General features: G+C 37.2%; 1 protein-coding gene across 1 annotated transcript in view; it reads left to right on the top strand.

The window, feature by feature from the left end:
• PSMA8 (proteasome 20S subunit alpha 8) overlaps positions 1–20,161 on the top strand; it is a 41,569-nt gene extending 21,408 nt beyond the window's left edge. The window contains exons 3-7 of the mRNA XM_046670868.1: positions 2,182–2,306; positions 5,290–5,412; positions 17,746–17,865; positions 17,982–18,044; positions 20,069–20,161. Coding sequence (XP_046526824.1) covers positions 2,182–2,306; positions 5,290–5,412; positions 17,746–17,865; positions 17,982–18,044; positions 20,069–20,161 — 524 coding nt within the window. The remainder of the gene's footprint in view (positions 1–2,181; positions 2,307–5,289; positions 5,413–17,745; positions 17,866–17,981; positions 18,045–20,068) is intronic.
• The last annotated feature ends 336 nt before the right edge of the window (positions 20,162–20,497 follow it).

The raw sequence follows: 20,497 nt of genomic DNA, 5'->3' as shown, positions 1-20,497 counted from the left end.
TATCATTCTTATTACTATTTAGTGGCAGTTACAAAAGGAAGTGTAGGATCTGTATGTATAAATGGGAAAGTATCCAAAATATGTCTTAAAAATAATTACAGAAGAATGTGTGTCATATAGTTCTGTTTATAAATTGTGGAATTATATGGTAACTTTTATTCCCCCTGTTGAAATACTTTACAATGAGCACGCATATATAAGAAAAAAATAGTTCCATTTTGAAAAAAAATCACATTATTTTGTCAATGTTGTTGTTATATTGTGCTTTTAATGTTTGGAAAACAACCCTTAGGGAAAAAAGTCAAAGAGTTTGAAAAAGAATTATTTCATGAGGCATGTGGAATTCCATTTCATAGTAGAAATTTTATAATATGATAGTATCTTCAAGGTAAAGCTGTGGTATAAATTTAAAAGCACTAGACTGAGGGCTCCATTCTTCTATAAACAGCTTATTTATAATCAAAGTGAAATTGCAATTTTCAATGCTATCTTTAAGTGGAATTTGTTCTCTTTTTCTAGCCATTTAGTATCGATTAGTATAATTCCTACTACTTAGGTTGAAAACAGACACATACACACAACTGTGTTACTCATGGTTTGGCAAATTTACCACTAAATTTTTTTCCTTGAATCAGGTATATTACTACTTTCTAAGTATGATACTTTTATGTTTCTATAGTTTTGGATCACGTTTACATTGTAAAGGGGAAATACTTAAAAATCTCCTTTCTGATAATATTTTCTAAGTGAGTGAAGCTTTTAATCCATAGGATGGGCTGAGTCAACCTTTTCCCATTCTTTTCTTTCAGATAACATTTGCAAAAAGAAGAGAATCAGTTTCTCTTCCTTTAGCTGTCTGATTATAATTTGCTCCCTACCCGTGAGCGTTAGGGTGCTTCTTAACAGTGGCATATTCTAACAGCTTCTTTATTGTTGACTGCTATTAACTATCTTCAGGGACTGACATTCTTCCAGGTTTGTAGAAACACTATTTGAAATGGTGTGGAAGGGGAGCAAGAGTTTGTGACTGCAAAAGACTGATGGTTATGTGAGAAACAGCTGTTTCAGAGATTTTATGAATGAAGTTTTTGGGCAATGTGGTATTAAAAGAGTAGGGAAAGAAAGAAAATGGCCATGGAGAGGTCAAATGCCAAAGAAGTCTTGAATAGAAATGTTTGCAGCCTTTGCATCTGTTTAAGCTTTTGATCAGTCTATTTTTTTGATAGAAACACATTAACTATTTCCTTATAGAAGTGTTGAAAATTAATTATATGATATTTCGGTATGGCAAAAGCAAAGAAGTGTTTTCTTTTTCTGTTTTAGCTTTCTTGATTTTCAAACCCTTAATCTTAGACAAAAAGCTGAGAAATGATATGTCACAGTTACATTGAATGCAGTTTGAATTCAATGGATATGTGTTTGATAATGAAGTAATACTCATTGTTTTCACAAGAAGAAATCCAGCTTACTTCATGGTTTAGGTAATAAGTATATTGGTCTTGGAATCTGGATAGACATCAACCTTTGAACAGTCTGCCATTGATATCTTTCAGAAAAAAATTTTAAAAATATGACTACATAGATTTTTTAAAAACATTTAATAAAACCTGATAACCAGCCCAGCTACTGTGAATTAAATCATTTTGATCTTTTGGAAATAGTTTATGTGACATTAGTGTTTAATCATTATTCTTTAAAGCCGTTTTCTTTAAAAAAGAAAATAAGGGGCCGGCCTCCTGGCCAAGTGGTTAAAGTCTGCGTGCTCCACTTCAGCAGCCCGGGTTTGCCGTTCGGATCCTGGGCTCAGACCTACTCCACTCATCAGCCATGCTGTGGAGGCATCCCATGTACAAAGTAAAGGAAGACTGACACGAATGTTAGCTCAGGGCTAGTCTTCCTCAAACAAAAAAAAGAGGAGGATTGGCAACAGATGTTAGCTCAAGGTGAATCTTCCTCACCAAAAAAAAAAAAAAAGAAAAAGAAAAAGAAGAGTGCATCAAATTAAGTCTTAAAGGAAATAAATCAGTGTTGGACAAGTGATACTCTATTTTACAAGTTCTTTATAATGGATATATATTGAGAAAAACAAAGGACATTATAAGAAAGATTTTATGATGGTTAAAACCCTTTTGTCAAGGAAAAAAGTCATTCTTTTTTGTAATGTGTCAACTACTTTCATAGGACTGACTGCTGACGCTAGAGTAGTAATAAACAGAGCTCGTGTGGAATGCCAGAGTCATAAGCTCACAGTTGAGGACCCAGTCACTGTAGAATATATAACTCGCTTCATAGCAACCTTAAAGCAGGTAAGCCAATATTCCAACAGATTTCTTCAAGTTTTCTCCTTTTCCATCATTATGGGTCCTATGAAAATACTATAATCACTCCAATCATTTGGTCTATTAAATCAACTAAATTCCTTATTCTTTCTCACACTTACTTCATACTTACACTGTTATTCCAATGGAATGGATTGATTTGATCACTAGAAATCTCAGTCAGTATCAATTCTGGGAATTATATTAAAATTTAAAACAATAAATCTAATCTTTAAGGGGATTTCTACACTTCTGGAGACATAGTAATGAGAACCATTTTTTAAAGTTGACCAAAGAAATACCCATGATTCTTTCAGCTACAAACCTAAACATAACTAATCAGGTTTAGATATGACTTCTTCTGAATTCATGCATAGATACATGGCTGGACATTAAGTATAATCATGATGTAAACATGTATTTTTTCACTTATAATTTTATGTGTCCTTTATATATGTCAACATAGTCCTTATACTTAAGGTTCTTACTAACTACATAATACTGTTTCTAGTTAATATCTGGTAATTATTTAGGTTGTTTCCAGTTTCTTTCATTTTTTTTCTCTCTCTCAATTTGCTACTTTAATAACATTACTCTTTGTCACAGCCTTTCTTTTTCTATTTTGAATTATATTGTTAAATTAATTTTCAGTATGGGATTACTAGATTAGAGACTGTAATTGGTTTAAGACTCTTGTTATATGTAGCTAAATTGCTTTCTAAAAAGATTGAACCAATTTTTATTGTGCAACCAGCAATGCATAAATGTATCCCTGAAGGATCATTAGCATTGGGTTTTTCATTTTTCTTTTATTTTGCAAATAACATAGTACTGTAATAGTTGTTTCAATTTGTATTTTATAATTAGTAATGAGGTTGATATTTTTCTACATGTTGGTTTGCTATTTTCAGTCCTTCTAGTCCCTTCTAGTCCTTTCTAGTCCTTCTAACTATCCTTCACTTTGACAGGCACTCTAATGGTTAAGACTGTTCCCCAGGAGCCAGAATTTGAGGGTTTGAATCCTGGCCTTGCTACTTCCTACTTAATGCCTTGGGCAAACTAGCTTGTTTTACCTCAATTTTCTTATTTATAAAATGAGTGTTACAATAATACCTACTTTGTTGGGTTGCATTATGGATTAAATGACTTAATACATTTATAGCATTTAAAACACTTTCTGGCGTGGATTTTACCATTTGTCCATGTAGAGATTTTTTAATGGACTACATATCCTAGGTATTAAAGTTTTAAATTACATATTTATAGAAAAATTGCCCTATTTTAAAAATTTAATTCATATGCAAGAAAGTCCAAATTTTTATATTGTTCTACTTTTCTTTTTTATTTGCTTTGATTTTCCTGGTAGTTAAAAAGGTATCCACCAAAAAACAAGGTACAGAATGTTATGTATACAAGGTTCCCAATTGTGGTTCTTAGGTTTTCTTCTAGAACTATAAAGGCTATGCATTGCACAGTTATAGAAATATATATTGTAAATCTGTCACAGTGGAATTGCCACGGGGAAGGAGCCTGGGTTCTGGGACAAGAGAGAGAGACCCTTTATGTACAACTTTGGTACTTTTTAAATCATTTTAACCTTGTCCATGTGTTACTTTTTCATTAAAAAGAAATGGTTTAGGGGCCGGCCCAGTGGCACATGGGTTAAGTTCGCACATTCCACTTCAGCAGGCTGGGGTTCTCTGGTTCGGATACCGGGTGTGGACCTACACACTGCTTGTCAAGCCATGCTGTGGCAGGCATCCCTTATATAAAGTAGAGGAAGATGGGCACAGATGTTAGCTCAGGGCGAGTCTTCCTCAGCAAAAAGAGGAGGATTGGCAGATGTTAGCTCAGGGCTAATCTTCCTCAAAACAAACAAACAAACAAACAAAACAAAAAAAATGGTTTATTGAGCAAATAAAGTAAAAGGGTCTCTCCTCTAAGGTATATTTACAAAGCATCTACTTCATACCTCAATATGAACTAGGAACATTAGAAAATACAAAGGAATTAAGACATAAACCCTATTCTTTAACAGTTTATGTTTGTAACCCAACTATTTGCATTCAAATTTTGAGGTGGTTTATGGAGATACATATATGATAAAATTTAAAAATAAAAATTAGGATACATTGACAAGTCCAAGAAGAAAGCTAGTGTAAAGTTATTTCAAGCTACAGAGTTACATACAGTTCCTCAAGCTGCCTACAAATGGAGTCTTGAGCTTTCTGTCAGAACTGCCTCTTGGTACAATGTCTAGGGGCACCAGTCTCAGAATGAGTGTGAATTCCACTCCCTGGAGCACAAATCCAGGAAGTTCCTGGCACAACAGGAAAAAGAAATATAATTGGTTTCCAGTGCCCCGCTGTCTGTGAGGGAAAAGCATGCTTTTTCTTCAAGAGAAACAAAGGTTTCCTTGTCTTGGGACTGAAAGAAATGTCTTGGTTGGCTTTTCTGTAGAGATAGCTTAGTCTATAGTGAACAGAATATACTTGATGATAATAGTATCAAGTGAGAATACTGGATAATAATAGTAACAATTACAGTGTCTCTCAAAGTAAACCAAGGACATGCTTCCAAAGCACAGCTCACTGAAATCAGCTGTGCTGGGAACCAAAATGCTGTGACACACACAGTTCTCTGCTATATTAAAGAGATCACAATCTAGTTATGTTACCAAAATGTTCATGGAGCAACAAGAAAATTATCTTAAGACCATATGTAAGCAAACTTAGGATTTTATTTTACAGACTGTGTACATTAATTTCTTAAAAATTTCATCGTGGATTGAAGTCAGTCCAGAAAAAGTCAGGTAGAGGATCTTAAAGATACTAAAATAAGAATTGATAAAGAAGATCATTTTGGCAGGAATGCTTTATTTACTATTAGAATTTGTTATTTGATAAGTAATACTGTTATACTTTGTATGGCCTCATATAGAAAGTAGTTATGAAAACATTTTATTTTTCAGAAATATACTCAGAGCAATGGACGAAGACCTTTTGGTATTTCTGCCTTAATTGTAGGCTTTGATGACGATGGTATCCCAAGATTGTATCAGACTGATCCCTCTGGTACTTACCATGCTTGGAAGGTGAGTCATGAATTTGTTAATATATTTTAGAAGTTGAGGGGGCAGCCTGGTGGCCAAGTGGTTAAGTTTTTGCGCTCCACTTCAGCAGCCCAGGGTTTCGCCGATTCGGATCCTGGGTGCAGACATGGCACCACTCATCAGGCCATGCTGAGGTGGCGTCCCATGTGCCACAACTAGAAGGACCCACAACTGAAAAAAGATATATATATATACCACTATGTACTGAGGGGGTTTTGGGGAGAAAAAGAAGTCTTTAAAAAAAAAAGTTGACTAAATGTATTCACTGTAAATGCTTTATCACTTTCAGGGACATGACAAAAAAATTTATGTTGCATTAAAATATCGATGGTGATACAACCTTTATGTGGCTATTTAGCTAGTCAGAAACTATCATGGTTTTGATGGGTACAGAAACACTTTAGTTTATTAATCACAGGGTGTTTTCCTTACTTTTGAGAAGATGTAACAAACTTAAGTGTATATAAATGATCAAATAAGAAAAATATCCAGTTTCTAATTCATCATTCCTTCTTCCAAATTAGTATTGCATCATATAGATGCTTGCTTTGAGTAGTAATAGTATTTCTGCTTTTAGTAAAGAATTAAATGAGCATTTAAACCCCATACTGAAAATTTAATGCATCTTCCATTCTAGAAGAGTCAGAGCCCCCCAAACTATGAATCAGTTATACCCATGTGTCAGGATGTTGCAGTTGTCTCCACATAATTCCTGGAAGATAGTTTGTCTTCTGGGATAAGTCGTTATCCTTGTTTTAGTACCCAACTACTAAATTTGTTTAATGGTGCGCTTAAATCTAATACAAAAGTCTTCGGCCTAGGGAAACTAGTGGCAGTTTCCAGAAGTGAATTTTTGTATATTCTCATATATAAGAATAAGACTACACCACAGAATCTAAGTGATTTTGACTTCATTAAAAGTTTAAATACCTAGGCTTTAAACAATTTCATGAAGAGTTTATTTTACTATGATTAAGATGCAAATGAGGGTCCAGCCCCATGGTCGAGTGTTTAAGTTCATGCGCTCTGCTTCGGTGGCCCAGGGTTTCACTGGTTTGGATCCTGGGCGTGGACATGGCACCGCTCATCAGGCCATGCTGAGGCAGCACCCCACATAGCACAACCAGAGGCACTCATAACTAACATATACAACTATATACTGGGGGGCTTTGGGGAGAAGAAGGAAAAAATTTTAAAAGATGCAAATGAATTAATGGGGAAATATTGCCTTGGTCTCTATGCCTGTATTATCTATAGGATTTGATTTGAGCTCACCATACTCATAAGATACTGTTTTATAAAACAGTTAACCAGGCCAGTAAAACAATGTGTTATATTCTAGGCACAAAAGTCTCAATACTTGTGTTAGCTGCACATCTTCTTTTAAGCTACCTGGACAATCTCATTGGTAATCAGAAGCTACACATTTACCTGCTGCAAATACCAGGCTTTTTCCTGCCAGTTAGAAATCTTTTACATGTACTAGATTTCTTGTGCCTTTCCAAACCTATGCCCTAAACAAAACAAGTTATTACACACAATCTTTCTCTAAGTATTTTGAAGTCTGCCATCTTCTGTTTGCATTTATCATTACATCATTACCTTTCATTTCAATATCATAACAACAATTTCCAAGTTTATGTAATTTTCCATTTTGATTTGGTTGCTCCCTGGGGTCATACAGAAAAGCATTTTTATTTTATTTCAAAGCCAATTAATTTGGAAAATATTGGAATTTTAAAATTGTTGGGGATTTCATTGATCATCTAAGTCTGAAACTATGCCGTGCTGTGGTGTCTTAAGGCCATATGGCGGAGGTGGGGAGGGTCTGAACGGTGTGTGCATACACATGCATACACGTGTATACCCCATTATCTCATTTTACTGATTTTACATATTGTACTTTCTCGTAAGATTTTGGCTGAAGGAAGTATTATGCAGCTTTAAAAAACATTATCTGTAACAAAAAACATTTGAAAACTTTATTTTCCATATTTGGTAAGTGATACTCAGGAGTTAAGTGAATTTTTTTAAGTTCACACCACTACTTAATAGCAAAACTGGAATTAGAATTCAGGGTCTTCTGCTTATTAGTCAAAGTTCTTTCCACTACATCATGCTACCTCCCTTAGGCCAAATAATTCTCTATGCGTATTATATAAATTGTGATATACAGCCTTGAAAGGTAGAATAAAATCTGTTTTTTTTCTATTTTGGGAGGACTTCAGCCATGAGATCAGGGATTTTGGGGAGTTTTTGTTGTTCATTTCTATGTTTTGTTTTTTTACTCTTACCTACTATACCAAGTAACCTGATAGAATGGTACAGTGGGCTGTTGAGGACACAGCTGTGGTACCATGTGGTGACAACACTTTGCAGTGCTAGGTTGTTACAGTCTTACAAGGTGCAGGTAGAAGATGTGTGAAATGGAGAGTAGAAAAAGGAAGTTATAAATATACACTATGGCCACATGACCAGTTGCAGAAATGAGAACAGAAGTAGCTAATACCAGCACTTTGGTTTGTTGGGGTTCTTTATCTGGCAGGTGACACAAACTTATTTTTTATTTTTTTATTGATTTTTCTCCCCAACCCTCCCCTCCTCCCAGGACATAGTTGTATATTTTAGTTGTGGGTCCTTCTAGTTGTGACATGTGGGATGCCGCCTCAGCGTGGCCTGATGAGTGGTGCCATGTCCGTGCCCAGAATCCAAACCGGTGAAACCCTGGGCTGCCAAAGCAGAGAGCACGAACTTAACCACTTGGCCATGGGGCCGGCCCCCACAAACGTATTTTTTTTGGAAGATTGTGGCCCATTAGTGATCCTGTCTTAATGGGTTACAGAGCCTTCCATTAATTTTTTTCACTTTACATAGGAATACTAAGACCTCCATAATCCCTTGAGTTCTAGATATCTCTTCCCTCATCTCATTGTATAATAATAGCTTTATTTCCCTTGATAATCAGAATAAATCATACCATCCTTACAATAATGCCCACCTTGCCTATTGGTTCAGTGGCATGGGAAGTCCAAAATGGCCAAGTGGCAGTCTTAGCTTCTAGTTCAGTGGAATTCTTGTTACAGCCCCTGGTAGAACGTCACCACTCCCCCCTCACCTCCACTTGGGAACTAAGAACCCAGTGGTGACAGGAAGCAGAAATTTTACAAGTGGGCTATTAGGGGTGTTAATGAGATGTCTGTCACTTGATTCCTAGATTTGTGACCATGGGAGAAATCAGTTAATCGTTCCTGTTTCAGGGCAGATACAGGATCTTATAGAACAGAAACATAGCTCCATAAGGTATCACCCAGCTGGTGCTATAAAGGAGTCTTCAGTAAGCTATTCCATGTTTCTATGAGGCTGGCTATTCCAGGGGGATAGAGAACAGGATAAAACCAGTGGATCCCAGGGGCATAAGTCTGTTCTCTCAGTTCCTTACATCAGTTCCTTGGTCAGCAGCAGTGTTTTATAGGATACCATGATGGTGAAGAAAGCATCCAGCAAGTCCACAGATGGTGGGGCTGACAGAAGCGTTGAGGACAGGGAAGGGAAGCACATCTAGAGTAAGTTTCTCTTCCAGTGAGGGCAAACTGCACCTCCTTCCCTGACAGAAGAGGCCAACGAGATCAGACAGCCTGGCAGGTTGCCACGTACTCTGGCAGTATCCAGGTCAGTTGTGGTGAGGGAAACCCATTTTGAAGTGTTTTTTTCTTTCTTAACACATTTTCATATTGAAGAAAATATTTTTTACTTCGAGTAGCAGGTTCTGGGGTTTGGCAAATTATATTAAATTACATTAACTAAAAATTCTCCTGCTATAAACACCTAGGATGTTAAAGTGATCATTAACATTTTTTAATAATGCATAGCTGAACTCACAAGAAAGACAGAAAATCCTAAGGGACCAAAAATGAAGAAGGAATTGAGTAGCAGAGCAGTAAGCGTGGAGTTGATGATATCTCTGCACTTAGGGATATTACAGTGCAGGATTCCCAAAGATAATTCACCACCAAAAGTTATAAAATAAAATAATTATATAAAGAGTCTGTCCTTTAACAAATATTCAGTCTATACATACTGAATTCCAATTATATATCAAATACTGTTCTAAGTCTGGGGATATAGAGGTGAACTCAGACAAATACATAATATATAAGTGCTATGAAAAAAAAGGAAACATGGTTAGAAGGATAGAGAGTGACTGGTAGGTAAGGTGGTCAGGGTAAGCACCTTTGAAAAGATGACATTTGAACAGAGACCTGAAGAAAGTGAAGGAGCAAGCCAGGTAGTTATTTCTATGGTGTTCCAAATAGAGGAAACAATAAAGACCAACTCCCAAGGCAGCAGCATGTTCCATATGTATGAGAACTATCAGGGAGGCTATCATAGCTAGAGCTGTAGCTCTACGTGGGAACATATGCCTTTGCTACAGCAAATCTACAAGAAAGATGGTGGTAAGGGTGCAGTAACAGAGGTAGGAGGGATCTAGATCTTGTCAGGTCTGAAGGCCATGGATAGGACTTGAGATATTAAATAAAGTGATGGATAAAGCCATTTGATATTTTTGCATATGAGAGTAACATGATCTGATTTATATTTTAAAAGTCTCTCTGGCAGCTGTATTGAGAATAGATTGTAGGGTAGGGTAGGGGAGATGCAGGCAAACAAGTTAGAAGGCTGTGTCTAATAATAAATCAGGCAAGAACTGATTAAGTTTGGGGCATTAGACCAGTGAAAGGTGGGGAAGGATCCAGCAGTCGGTGAAGGAGGAGACCCCAGAGAGCAGTGTCCTGGATCCCAAGTGAAAAGAGTATTCCAAGAAGAGATGATCAGCTGAGTCAGTGCCACTGATGGGTCAAGTAAGAAGACAGTGCAATGATTGGATTTGGCAACATGCAGGCTATTGGTGACCTTGACAAGAACAGCATGCATGGACTGATGGTGATGAAAGCTGGATTGGAGTGAATTTAAAAGAAATAGGGAGGAAAGATCAAGAATCATCAAGGGATGCTAAAACTACCAGGTAAAAGATGGCTAAGGAAAAGGATGTCCACATGGTCCCACATATTACTTATTAATCACAAAGGAGAAAATGTACCTTTTCAGTGGAGAGATCTGGTGGACACCATGATAACCTTCAAACTTACCATCGCTTATAATGGGATAAATTGACATTATGTGCCTCCTGGTGTGATATAATGGGAAAGAAATAACATCACCTTTGTAGTATTCTTTTTTTTTTATGACAAAGATTGGCCCTGAGCTAACATCTCTTGCCAATCTTCCTCTTTTTGCTTGAGGAAGATTGTCCCTGAGCTAACATCTCTGCCAGTCCTCCTCTATTTTGTATGTGGGACACCACCACAGCATGGCTTGATGAGCAGTGTGTAGGCCCATGCCTGGGATCGGAACCCGTGAACCCCAGGCCACCGAAGCAGAGCACACAAACTTAACCACTATGCCACTGGCCTGGCCCAACCTTTGTAGTATTCTTGCCATTGTATTTAACCCTAATCTGATCAAGAGGGAACAATCAGATAAATCCAGATTGTGGAACATTCTACAAGACATTTAAAAAATATTCATGTTATTGAAAGACAGAAAAAAACAAGGAGACATTTCTAGTTTAAAGACTAAAGAGACGAATGCAGTTCGGTCTTTGATTAGACCCTGGATGGGGGAAAAACAATCACAAAGGACATTTTGGGGACAACTGGAGATATTAAATATGGAGTGTATATTAGATAATAGTATTGTATCAGTTTGAAATTTCTGGTGGGGGGTGATAATTACAGTGTTATATAAGACAACACACTTGTTTTAAGGGGATAGATGCTGAAGTATTTAGAGATGAAATATTGTGGTTTCTGCAACTTCAATATAAAAAAGTGTATATTTGTGAAAATAAATGAAGTGAGGTAAAACAAATATCTCAAAGTGTTAACAATTCATAAATCTAAGTTAAGAATATCTAGTTAGTTGTGGGGTTGGCCCCATGGCTGACTTGTTAGAGTTCTGCATGCTCCGCTTTGACAGCCTGGGTTCGTGGGTTTGGATCCTGGGCGTGGACCTACTCCACTCATCAGACATGCTGTGGAGGCATCCTACGTACAAAATAGAGGAAGACTGGCACAGATGTTAGCTCAGGGCAACTCTTCCTCAAGCAAAAAAAGAGGAAGATTGGCAATGAATGCTCAGGGCAAATCTTCCTCACACACACACAAAAGGAGTATGTAGTTAGTTGTTCATTGTATTCTCAACTTTTCATAGTTTTCAAAATTTTCAAAATAGAAAATTGAAGAAAAGGGAATAGTAAGGAAGGAAGTAAAGATAGTTCCTTTAAGAAGTTTAGCTATAAAGGGAGCAGAGATATGGAACAGTAGCTAGAGGAGAATACAGGTTCAAGAGAAGTTTTTTTTTAAGATTGGCCATACTATGGGATTCATTCATTCATCAACAATGTTAAGCTCTTACTATGTGCTAGGCACTCTTCTAGACACTAGGGATAGCAGTGACTAAACAAAATCTCTACTCTTAGAGAGCTTATATTCTAGAGGTGACAGAAAGACAAGTAAATATATAGTAGGTTAGATGTTAACACATCCTACTCAAGGAGTGGGTCAGAAACCAGCATCACCTGAGAGCTTATTAGCAATACAGAATATCACGTCCCACCAGGCCTTCTGAATTAGAATCTGTTTTAACAAGATCTCCATATAATTTTTATATACATTAAAATTTGAGAAGTACTACTATGGAGGAATGTAAAGTCAGGTGAGGGGGATGGGGACGGTGCAGGAGCGGGGTGCAGTTTTATAGAGAGTAGTCAGGGCAGAGGAGTATTTGAGCAGAGACTGTAGGAAGTGAAGGGGGCAAATTGTTAACATATCCGGGGAAGAGCATTCCAGAGAGAGGCAGCAGCAAGGGCAAATACCCTGAAGTGCAGCTTCTTGGTGTGTTTTAGGAGTAGCAAGAGATGGAAGGAGCAGAGGGAGGGAGGGAGGTAACGGTAGGATGTGAGGTTAGACAGGAGTCTGTGGAGCAGAGAGACAGAATCATAGAGGGCCTTTCTTATACTCCATTATAAGATTGTGAATTTTACTCTGAGCAAGATGGGAAGTCATCGGAAGTTTTTTAGCAAAACAGAGACATGAAATGACTTTTAAGAGGTGCTTCTGGCTGCTGTGATAAAATGTATGGAGGGGGCAAGGATGGATGCAGGGAGGCCAATAAAGAATATAATAAAAATCCCAATGATCTGTGCCACGTGGTAGTGCTGGAAATGATGAGAAGTGGCTGGACTTTAATTTTATTTTGCAGGATGAGAAATGGTGTGAGGCTGTGCTGATGGATGTAGGGTATGAAAGAGGAGCAAGAATGAAATGTTTTGGAATTTTTATAAATTTATGAAAAAGATACAGTGGAGAAGCAAAACAACGAATGTAGAGGCAAGTGAAAATATTCATAAAAGACCTTAAATAGATGCAAGTGCATGGAACCCAGTGTGAAAATGTTTAAGTAGAAGCACGGACAGTTTTATGTTTAAAAGAAATAATTGTTTTTAATGGAACCTTCCAAGCACATACATAAGAATACAAAATAATATAAATATACGCATGTATTCAGCAAATTTAAATAGATGTTAATGTTTTATCATATTTGCTCCAGATCATTTTTTAAGAGAAATATTTCAGACTTCTGAAAATAATATTTAAAACACCCGTGTAACCACCAGCCAGCTTGAATGTAATTGAAGCTTCTTGTGCATCCTTCTAATCTCATTCCCCTCCTACAACATCTCCTCCTACCTGCTCCAGGAAACCACTATCCTAAGTTTGACATTTATCTTTTCAATGCATAACTTTACACTTTTACTGCACATGGAAGTATCCATAAGTAATAGGGACTATTTTGCATATTTTAAAATTTCATACAATTGGTATCATATTATGCATATCATTCTACAACTTGCACTTTTCTTTGTTTAGTTTGACATTAAGTAGAGATAAGTGCAATGATGAAACCAAGCTGCTGGATAATGTCCTAGATCACAACAGAGAGTTGCTTTAGATTGTATGTAGAGGGAACATTTCTCTGAAGAAGGGATGTTTAAGCTGAGACTGAATGAAAAGAAGCCAGCCAAGTGGCTATGTTGGGACAAGGGCTCTTCCCAGATGACTTTGCTGACCTGCCAGATTTAGAACTCATCCTTTTAATTTAAAAAACTGCAGTGTTAGAAAATTTCAGGTATGTCTGTGTAAAACCCATACTGTGTAGGGGTTTCTTGGCCTTATAAGGTTACAGGATGTAGCCAAATAGGATACATAGTATAAAGTGACAGATCTCAAAATGTAGTCTTCAGACTCCTGGTCCATGAAGTAAAAACTATTTTCATAATAATACTAAGACAATCCTTCGCTTTGTCTCTGTGTGGACATTTGTAGTGATGATGTGAAAGCAATGGTGGATGAAACTGCTGGTGCGCTAGCAGCCAGGTGTACTAGTACTCATTGTATTCTTTACCATCATGCCTTTGTAGTAAATTAATAAATAAATTCAACTTCCTCATAAGTTGTCTTTGATGAAACAGTAAAAATCATTAATTTTATTAAATCGACTTTTTTCTCATCACAGGAAAATATTGTAACTGTGTGTGGTGAAGGATGTTAACTAGACTTATTATGATCATTTTGCAATATATAAAATATGGAATCATTATTTTGTACACCTGAAACTAATATACTATGTCAATTACATCTCAATAAAAACATTATTATAAAAAATCTCAACTCTTTGGGCCTGCCCCATGATCTAGTGGTTAAGTTCGGTGCACTCCACTTTGGCAGCCCAGGTTCAGTTCCCAGGTGCAGATCTACACCCCTACACCCCTCACTGGCGGCCCTGCAGTGGCTGCGACCCATGTACAAAATAGAGGGAGACTGGCACAGATATTAGCTCAGGGTGAATCTTCCTCAGGGGGGAAAAACATTAACTCTCAAGTATGCATCTTTTCATATTCTGTGTGATGAAACAGAAGTATGCTTAAAGCACATCTACTGCAGGTAATGTTGTTTTGAGGAAAAACAATTATGCGATTGTTTGAGTTGTAAGCTAAAATAGCCCATTTTTTATGGAACTTCATTTTTACTTGATAGCACAACAGACAGAATAACTGTGGTTATTCAGACTTGGAAATTTAGCAGGAAATCTTCTAAAGAATGAGTGATCCGAGGCCTTTACTTTAAGGAAACAACCGATAGTACTTGTTGTCAGTGATAAAATTCAAGCTTTCAAGCGAAAATTAAAATTTTGAAAAACATTTGTCACAAAGAGCTGAACAGTTTCTCAGTACTTAAAGACATCTTTGATGAGATTGGTGGTGAAATTAATGAGCATGATTATTTGATATTTTAGAAATCAAATTGGTCAACATTTGGAAGATCTGCATTAATTCACTGAAGCAGTGTTTTCCAAATGACCAAAGCATGATATTACAAAACTAACAGTGTTAATGCTTTCGGGGGCATGTTTTGCTGTTGTCAGTAATGCTTCAAAACGGGAACAAAGTTAATATGTTGTGTACTTCAGAACAATGTTTCTCAAAGTGTATTTCTTTGATGTTACTAGATATATAGATATAAGGTAAACAAGCTAAGTCATTTTGGGTGGTGTTTGTCTAAAGAAATTTAATGTTTTATTAGGTTATGGATCTTCTAAAAAGCATTGTACGTCTTCCAGAAGCAGTTAAAGTAGTCATCGCCAAGATTACTTGAATTTAGAAACCTTTTATCATAGATCCTCTCTCCACTCTGGTATTCTTTGGAAAATACTACCATAGAGACATAGCATCTTAGGACCGAAAAGACTTTTAAAGGCTGTTTAGCCATCATTTTTAGGAAGTGTATTATTAAGTGCTTTTGGGATCAGCATTTCTTGAAAGGAAGGGAACAGCGCGAGGCAGAGGGAGAAGGGGGACTGCAGTGCAGTCTCAGTAAAGGCCTGGTCAGCCCCATGGGAAGCTCTGCATCTCGGGTGGCTCTTCAAAGTTGTTCCAAGTTGGGGTGAGGGGGCTGGACATTAACAACTCTTCATCAGTCATTGGATATGGGCCACCGCTAGAAGAGTGCATGACCTTGGGTGAGGCAGCTCAGTTAACCAAGGCATCTCTCAAGAAAGTGAAGAGCCTGGGCTATCTGCCATCGGCACCCCCAGGAGCTCTGGGAATAAGGGGCAAGGGGCACTGAGTGACAGGATCCACTCAGAGGTGTATCTGTGAGGTATTGTTTTGGGCTCGTAACAACAGAGATATGATTCGTAACACATAAGGATTTGCTTTTCTCACATAATGAGAAGTTTGAAGGTAGGCACTTGCCAGTGTTTGTCTCTTTTATTATCTTAGTCTTTTTCCATGCTCTCAAGTTAGCTACCAGACATCCAGCCAACATGTCTGCATTCCAGGCAGCAAAAGAGTCCTAGAAGTTCCACCCAGTTACTTTCACTTGTATATTTCTATTTGTAATGGAGGCTAGGAAATGACATTTTTTCAGCAGGCACATTGCCCCAAGTTCTGTCACAAAGGAAGAATGGACATTGGGGTTGACAGCTAGTATTCTCTGCCACAGAAAATCATCGTAAATCTGGATAGACAGGCAGGAAAAACATTGCAAAACCATCAGAGGCTGTTGAAGTGGCTGGGGTGGGTGATGGGGTTGGAGGCAGGGTGGGAATATGAGTGTGGCAAGAAGCAGCTAGATTTTAGGAAACCAGTCAAGTAGGTGAGAATTAAAGAATTTTGACGTCGGCAATTGGAGAAAGTGGACAGGAAAGTCAGGAGTGATCTGTAAGGGCGGAGATTTCTGGATAAACTGCTACCGTAGGTACTTCCCCTCTTGGCAGCAACCAGTTAGTTACCCCCAAAAAACTAGTAGCTAATAAACTCCAAAGTCGTACCACGCTTTACTTTTGATCATAGTGGAATTTCAAGGCCACAAAATCGAATTTAAAATTTCACAGCTATTTATTTTAATCCTCTGAAACACAGAGACATAGAAAAAGCTCTGTGAAGTAGCAGAACAGTAACTCCCGTGTAGTACAAAAGATGTGTTTTCATGCTCCCTTCCTAAAAATCTCCTTTGAGATCTCTTTCCTGTAATCATATTGCTAACCAGTTAGAACTGAAACATTTCCCCTTTAATGCCAGGATCCTTCCGTGAAAGAATGGGTCCTTCTGCTGGTTCTTTCCCCTCTCTAGAGTCATCATAGCAAAGAGGCATGTGGCAGCATAATGCATAGAGGTCAAAGCTTGGACTGTCGATTCAGTCCATTTGGCACGATCTAGAGACATGTTTGGCTGTTACAGCTGGGATAGGGGCCGCTACTGGCATCTAGTGGATAGAGGTTGCTAAACCTCCTACGATGCACAGGACAGCCCCCCACAGCAAAGAAATATCCAGCCCAAAATGTCAATAGTGCTGAGGTTGAGAAACCTCGTTTTAACCTTTCCAATCCTTCATTTCTTTACCCATGAATTGGAGTTAGTAATAGTACCTGTTTGGTTTTGTAATGGTTAAATGAGATAATCCGTGTAAAATGCTTAATATAGTGCCTGGCACGTAAGTGTTCTGTTAATGTAAATTACTATTATCATCACTAGTATTAGTCTGGATATTTAGACTGAATTAAAAGAACACAGCATTTACTACCTATAGCCATGCCTCCAGGGAAATCCATTTGCCTCTTTCCTTCAGAAATGTCTACAGAACAATATAAAACGCGCAATGGAACAGAAGAAGCACTTCTTGCTTATAGTCAAAGAAGATAATGAATCAATAATTACTATACTTTATTCTAAATTCTGTACTTTATTCTAAGTTCTGAGAAAATGATACACAGTCCTACTCATGTCAGCTTTCTTCTTCACGTGGATGTCCTTTTTTTTTCAGTCTTCTCTTTCTTCCTTTTGCACCATATTGCAAAGTTATACCTCCTTTCCCCTCCACATCTTTTGGAATTTCAACTCTTTCAATCTCTTCTGGCTATCAAGGATTTTGGAACCATTAAAGTAAAAGAAAGCATTGGCCAAGACCCAGGACAAAGTGTTGGTATATTTGAAAATAAGTTTATTCATATTGATTTCATATTGAAAATAAAATTATTCATACAGTAACCAAATGAGCTGCTGAAATGCTTGCTAAGTTTTCAAACCTTCAATTTTCATTTAGTAATTATGAAAACTCTAAGTCTCTAAAATTCACTTATTAACCATAAATCCATTCATATTGCAGTAATAATAATACTTATCTTCTATTTTTCAAGGCAAATGCAATAGGCCGAAGTGCTAAAACTGTTCGAGAATTCCTAGAAAAGAATTACACAGAAGATGCTATAGCAAACGACAACGAAGCTGTAAAATTAGCAATAAGAGCTTTGCTAGAAGTAAGTGATCTAATAAAGCTTATTCAGAAAAGCATAGGGTTTTTTTTTCATTCAGTGGCTTATTAAAACACAGAATTTCCTGAAGTAATTCTCACATTGCACTTATTCTACATTAGGTTGTCCAGTCTGGTGGAAAAAACATTGAACTTGCTATAATAAGAAGAAACCAACCTTTGAAGGTAAGTCATTAGGAAGACAAAAATACCTGTAGTATAAAGTATTTTGACAAAAAATTAAAATGTTGTTGACACCCACTGGTGTCTTCATTATCAGCCTGAAACATCCCTTTAGCATCCATTGACACTGCAATTTCCATTTTGTTTCTGTAGGCTGTCACTAATTTGTATGTGCTTATTGCAAACAGTTACCTATGCCTAACCCTTTGTGAAGACTTAGAGGCACTGAGATCTATATATGGGCCTATCCCATTTAGTGGTATATATTCTTCTAAGTAGGAATTCCTACTGAGTCAGCCCTATATGGTGTCAGTATAGCTATTCCCTATGGAGAGTCATTCCTGGCACCATATAGAGAGCAGTTACTCTTCCTGTCTTTTTAGATCTCCTGAAATCAAGATGTGCTTCCAGCCAGTGTCATTCAGCTGCTATTTATATAATTGTTGGCCCTCCAGGCTTCTAACATAGTGTTATCCTTCATTATGTTAAGGCACCACCCATTCTTGGTTGCCTACTGGCTTTTATCTCTTCTCTCTTCTTTTCACTTAAAAGTGGCTTGCGATTTAAATTTTAGTGCCTTGTGTAATAACCTTTCCATATGTCTTTGTGGCAAGTCTAGCATTATTCTTTCTATGCCTTTTGTCAGCTCTTATGGGTTAAAACTGCTGGACCACAAAATAAATTGTTTAGAACAATGTGATAAATTGTTAGGATATTGTGATAGAGGACTCATGGGCTAAAGAGCATTTGAAATGTGGTTCACGATTGTTCATTAGGTAGAACTTTACAGTCTGGTTTGCTGACTAGCTCTCTCTAGCTGAGAGTGTACAAAAGCACGTAAAGCATGGGAATCTATACGAAAAAGGTGCTAAAAAGGATTATTTCACATATACCTTTTCTTTTGTTTTAAGGAAAATATTTCAAGGGGAAATAAGGTTAAAATCAGTGCTATGTGGAGCAGTGGGGTTTTTGGGTTTTAGGGGCTTTGTTGTTGTCATTGTTTTGACATCACATTCCCACCTTTTATTAGTTAATCAATAGACGGAGGACGCAAGGATAGGGCAGCGCAAAGTTTCAGTGAATAAGAGAAATGGGGACAGAGTAATGGGGTCTGCCCCAGCACAGCCCCACAGAAATAACCAGAGTGCTGAGCACAGAGTGTGGAGATGGGAACTGAGCCGCAGTGTCACCCCTGCTGTAAAGGATGGGGGGACAGATGTGTCAACACCACAGGGACAGAGAACCACTGAGACCAGAGTCATCTCTCCAGCCCCATCACATACATATATACACATCTGGAGAGACACACACACAGAGTTATACATATATTTTTATTATGAGTGGTAGGGGGGTATGTGTACAGCAGCAAAGCTGTGCTCTCCTTCCACATGATATTTCAGGAGAGGCTGTAGGGGAAATAGAGCATGTGCTCTGGAATTGGATGGACCTGGGTTTACGTTCCAGCGATGCATTTGTTTAACAGTATGACCTTGAGCAAGTTGCTCTCATCTTTGATATTAATAAAATAAAAACTGTTTTTGCTTTGTACTTAGTGAGAGAGTTGTAAACAAAGCAGTGTAAATCATCTTTTCCCTACCTCTTTGGCTAGTCTGTGAGCTGATAAGATAGTCAAATCCTATCAGAGAATCACACAGTGGGGTAGGGCTAGGGGGAGTTCAGTAAGGAGTTGTTTGCTCACGAATAGAATAAGCGTTGCATTCAAATGTTTTCCAAGTTATATGCATATACAGGATACGTAATGCAACATCACATTGTACCCTGTGCTCTTTTAGAGCACAGTGATAGTGGAAATGTCATAGAGTCCTGGTTTTGTCCATAATTGTTACAAGTTGTGTTGCTTTTAAACCTTTTGAAATATTTCATTACATATTTGAAGTTATATACACTATAAAGTTATAAATAGAAAATGTAAATTTATAAAATATAATTGAGTCCCTTCATACTATAAATATTTAGAAATTACTGGTATTATTGAAATTTGCTTTTTAAATTTTTTCTCTTCTCAGATGTTTAGTGCCAAAGAAATTGAATTACAAGTAACTGAAATAGAAAAGGAAAAGGAAGAAGCAGAGAAGAAAAAATCAAAGAAGATTGCCTAATTCTTAGGATGAGCACGGGGAGCTTTGAATGTTTGGTTGTACTCCTCGGAATTATTTAGTGAAGTTTTAAAGGAAATAAGTTGATTTGTAGCATTACATTGAGTAGTTACATGCTGTTTCAAGAATGCCAGATTTCTGCCTGTCTTCAGTCTATTACATGGACAAACATACATTAGTAGGAAGGTTATCTTTGAAAAGAGCTTTCAGTAATTGTTGGAAGCAATCATAATTCCACATAAGCCTGAGACAGTACTTTATAACTTGTCCAGTGTATTACTTTTCTTCATATATGCAAATGTAATTAAGAAAAAACATTAATTAAAAAAATTAATAATT

The sequence above is a fragment of the Equus quagga genome, chromosome 9 (genome assembly GCF_021613505.1).
Source record: "Equus quagga isolate Etosha38 chromosome 9, UCLA_HA_Equagga_1.0, whole genome shotgun sequence".
NCBI classification, from domain to species: domain Eukaryota; kingdom Metazoa; phylum Chordata; class Mammalia; order Perissodactyla; family Equidae; genus Equus; species Equus quagga.
This window is presented reverse-complemented; position numbering and strand designations above follow the sequence as displayed.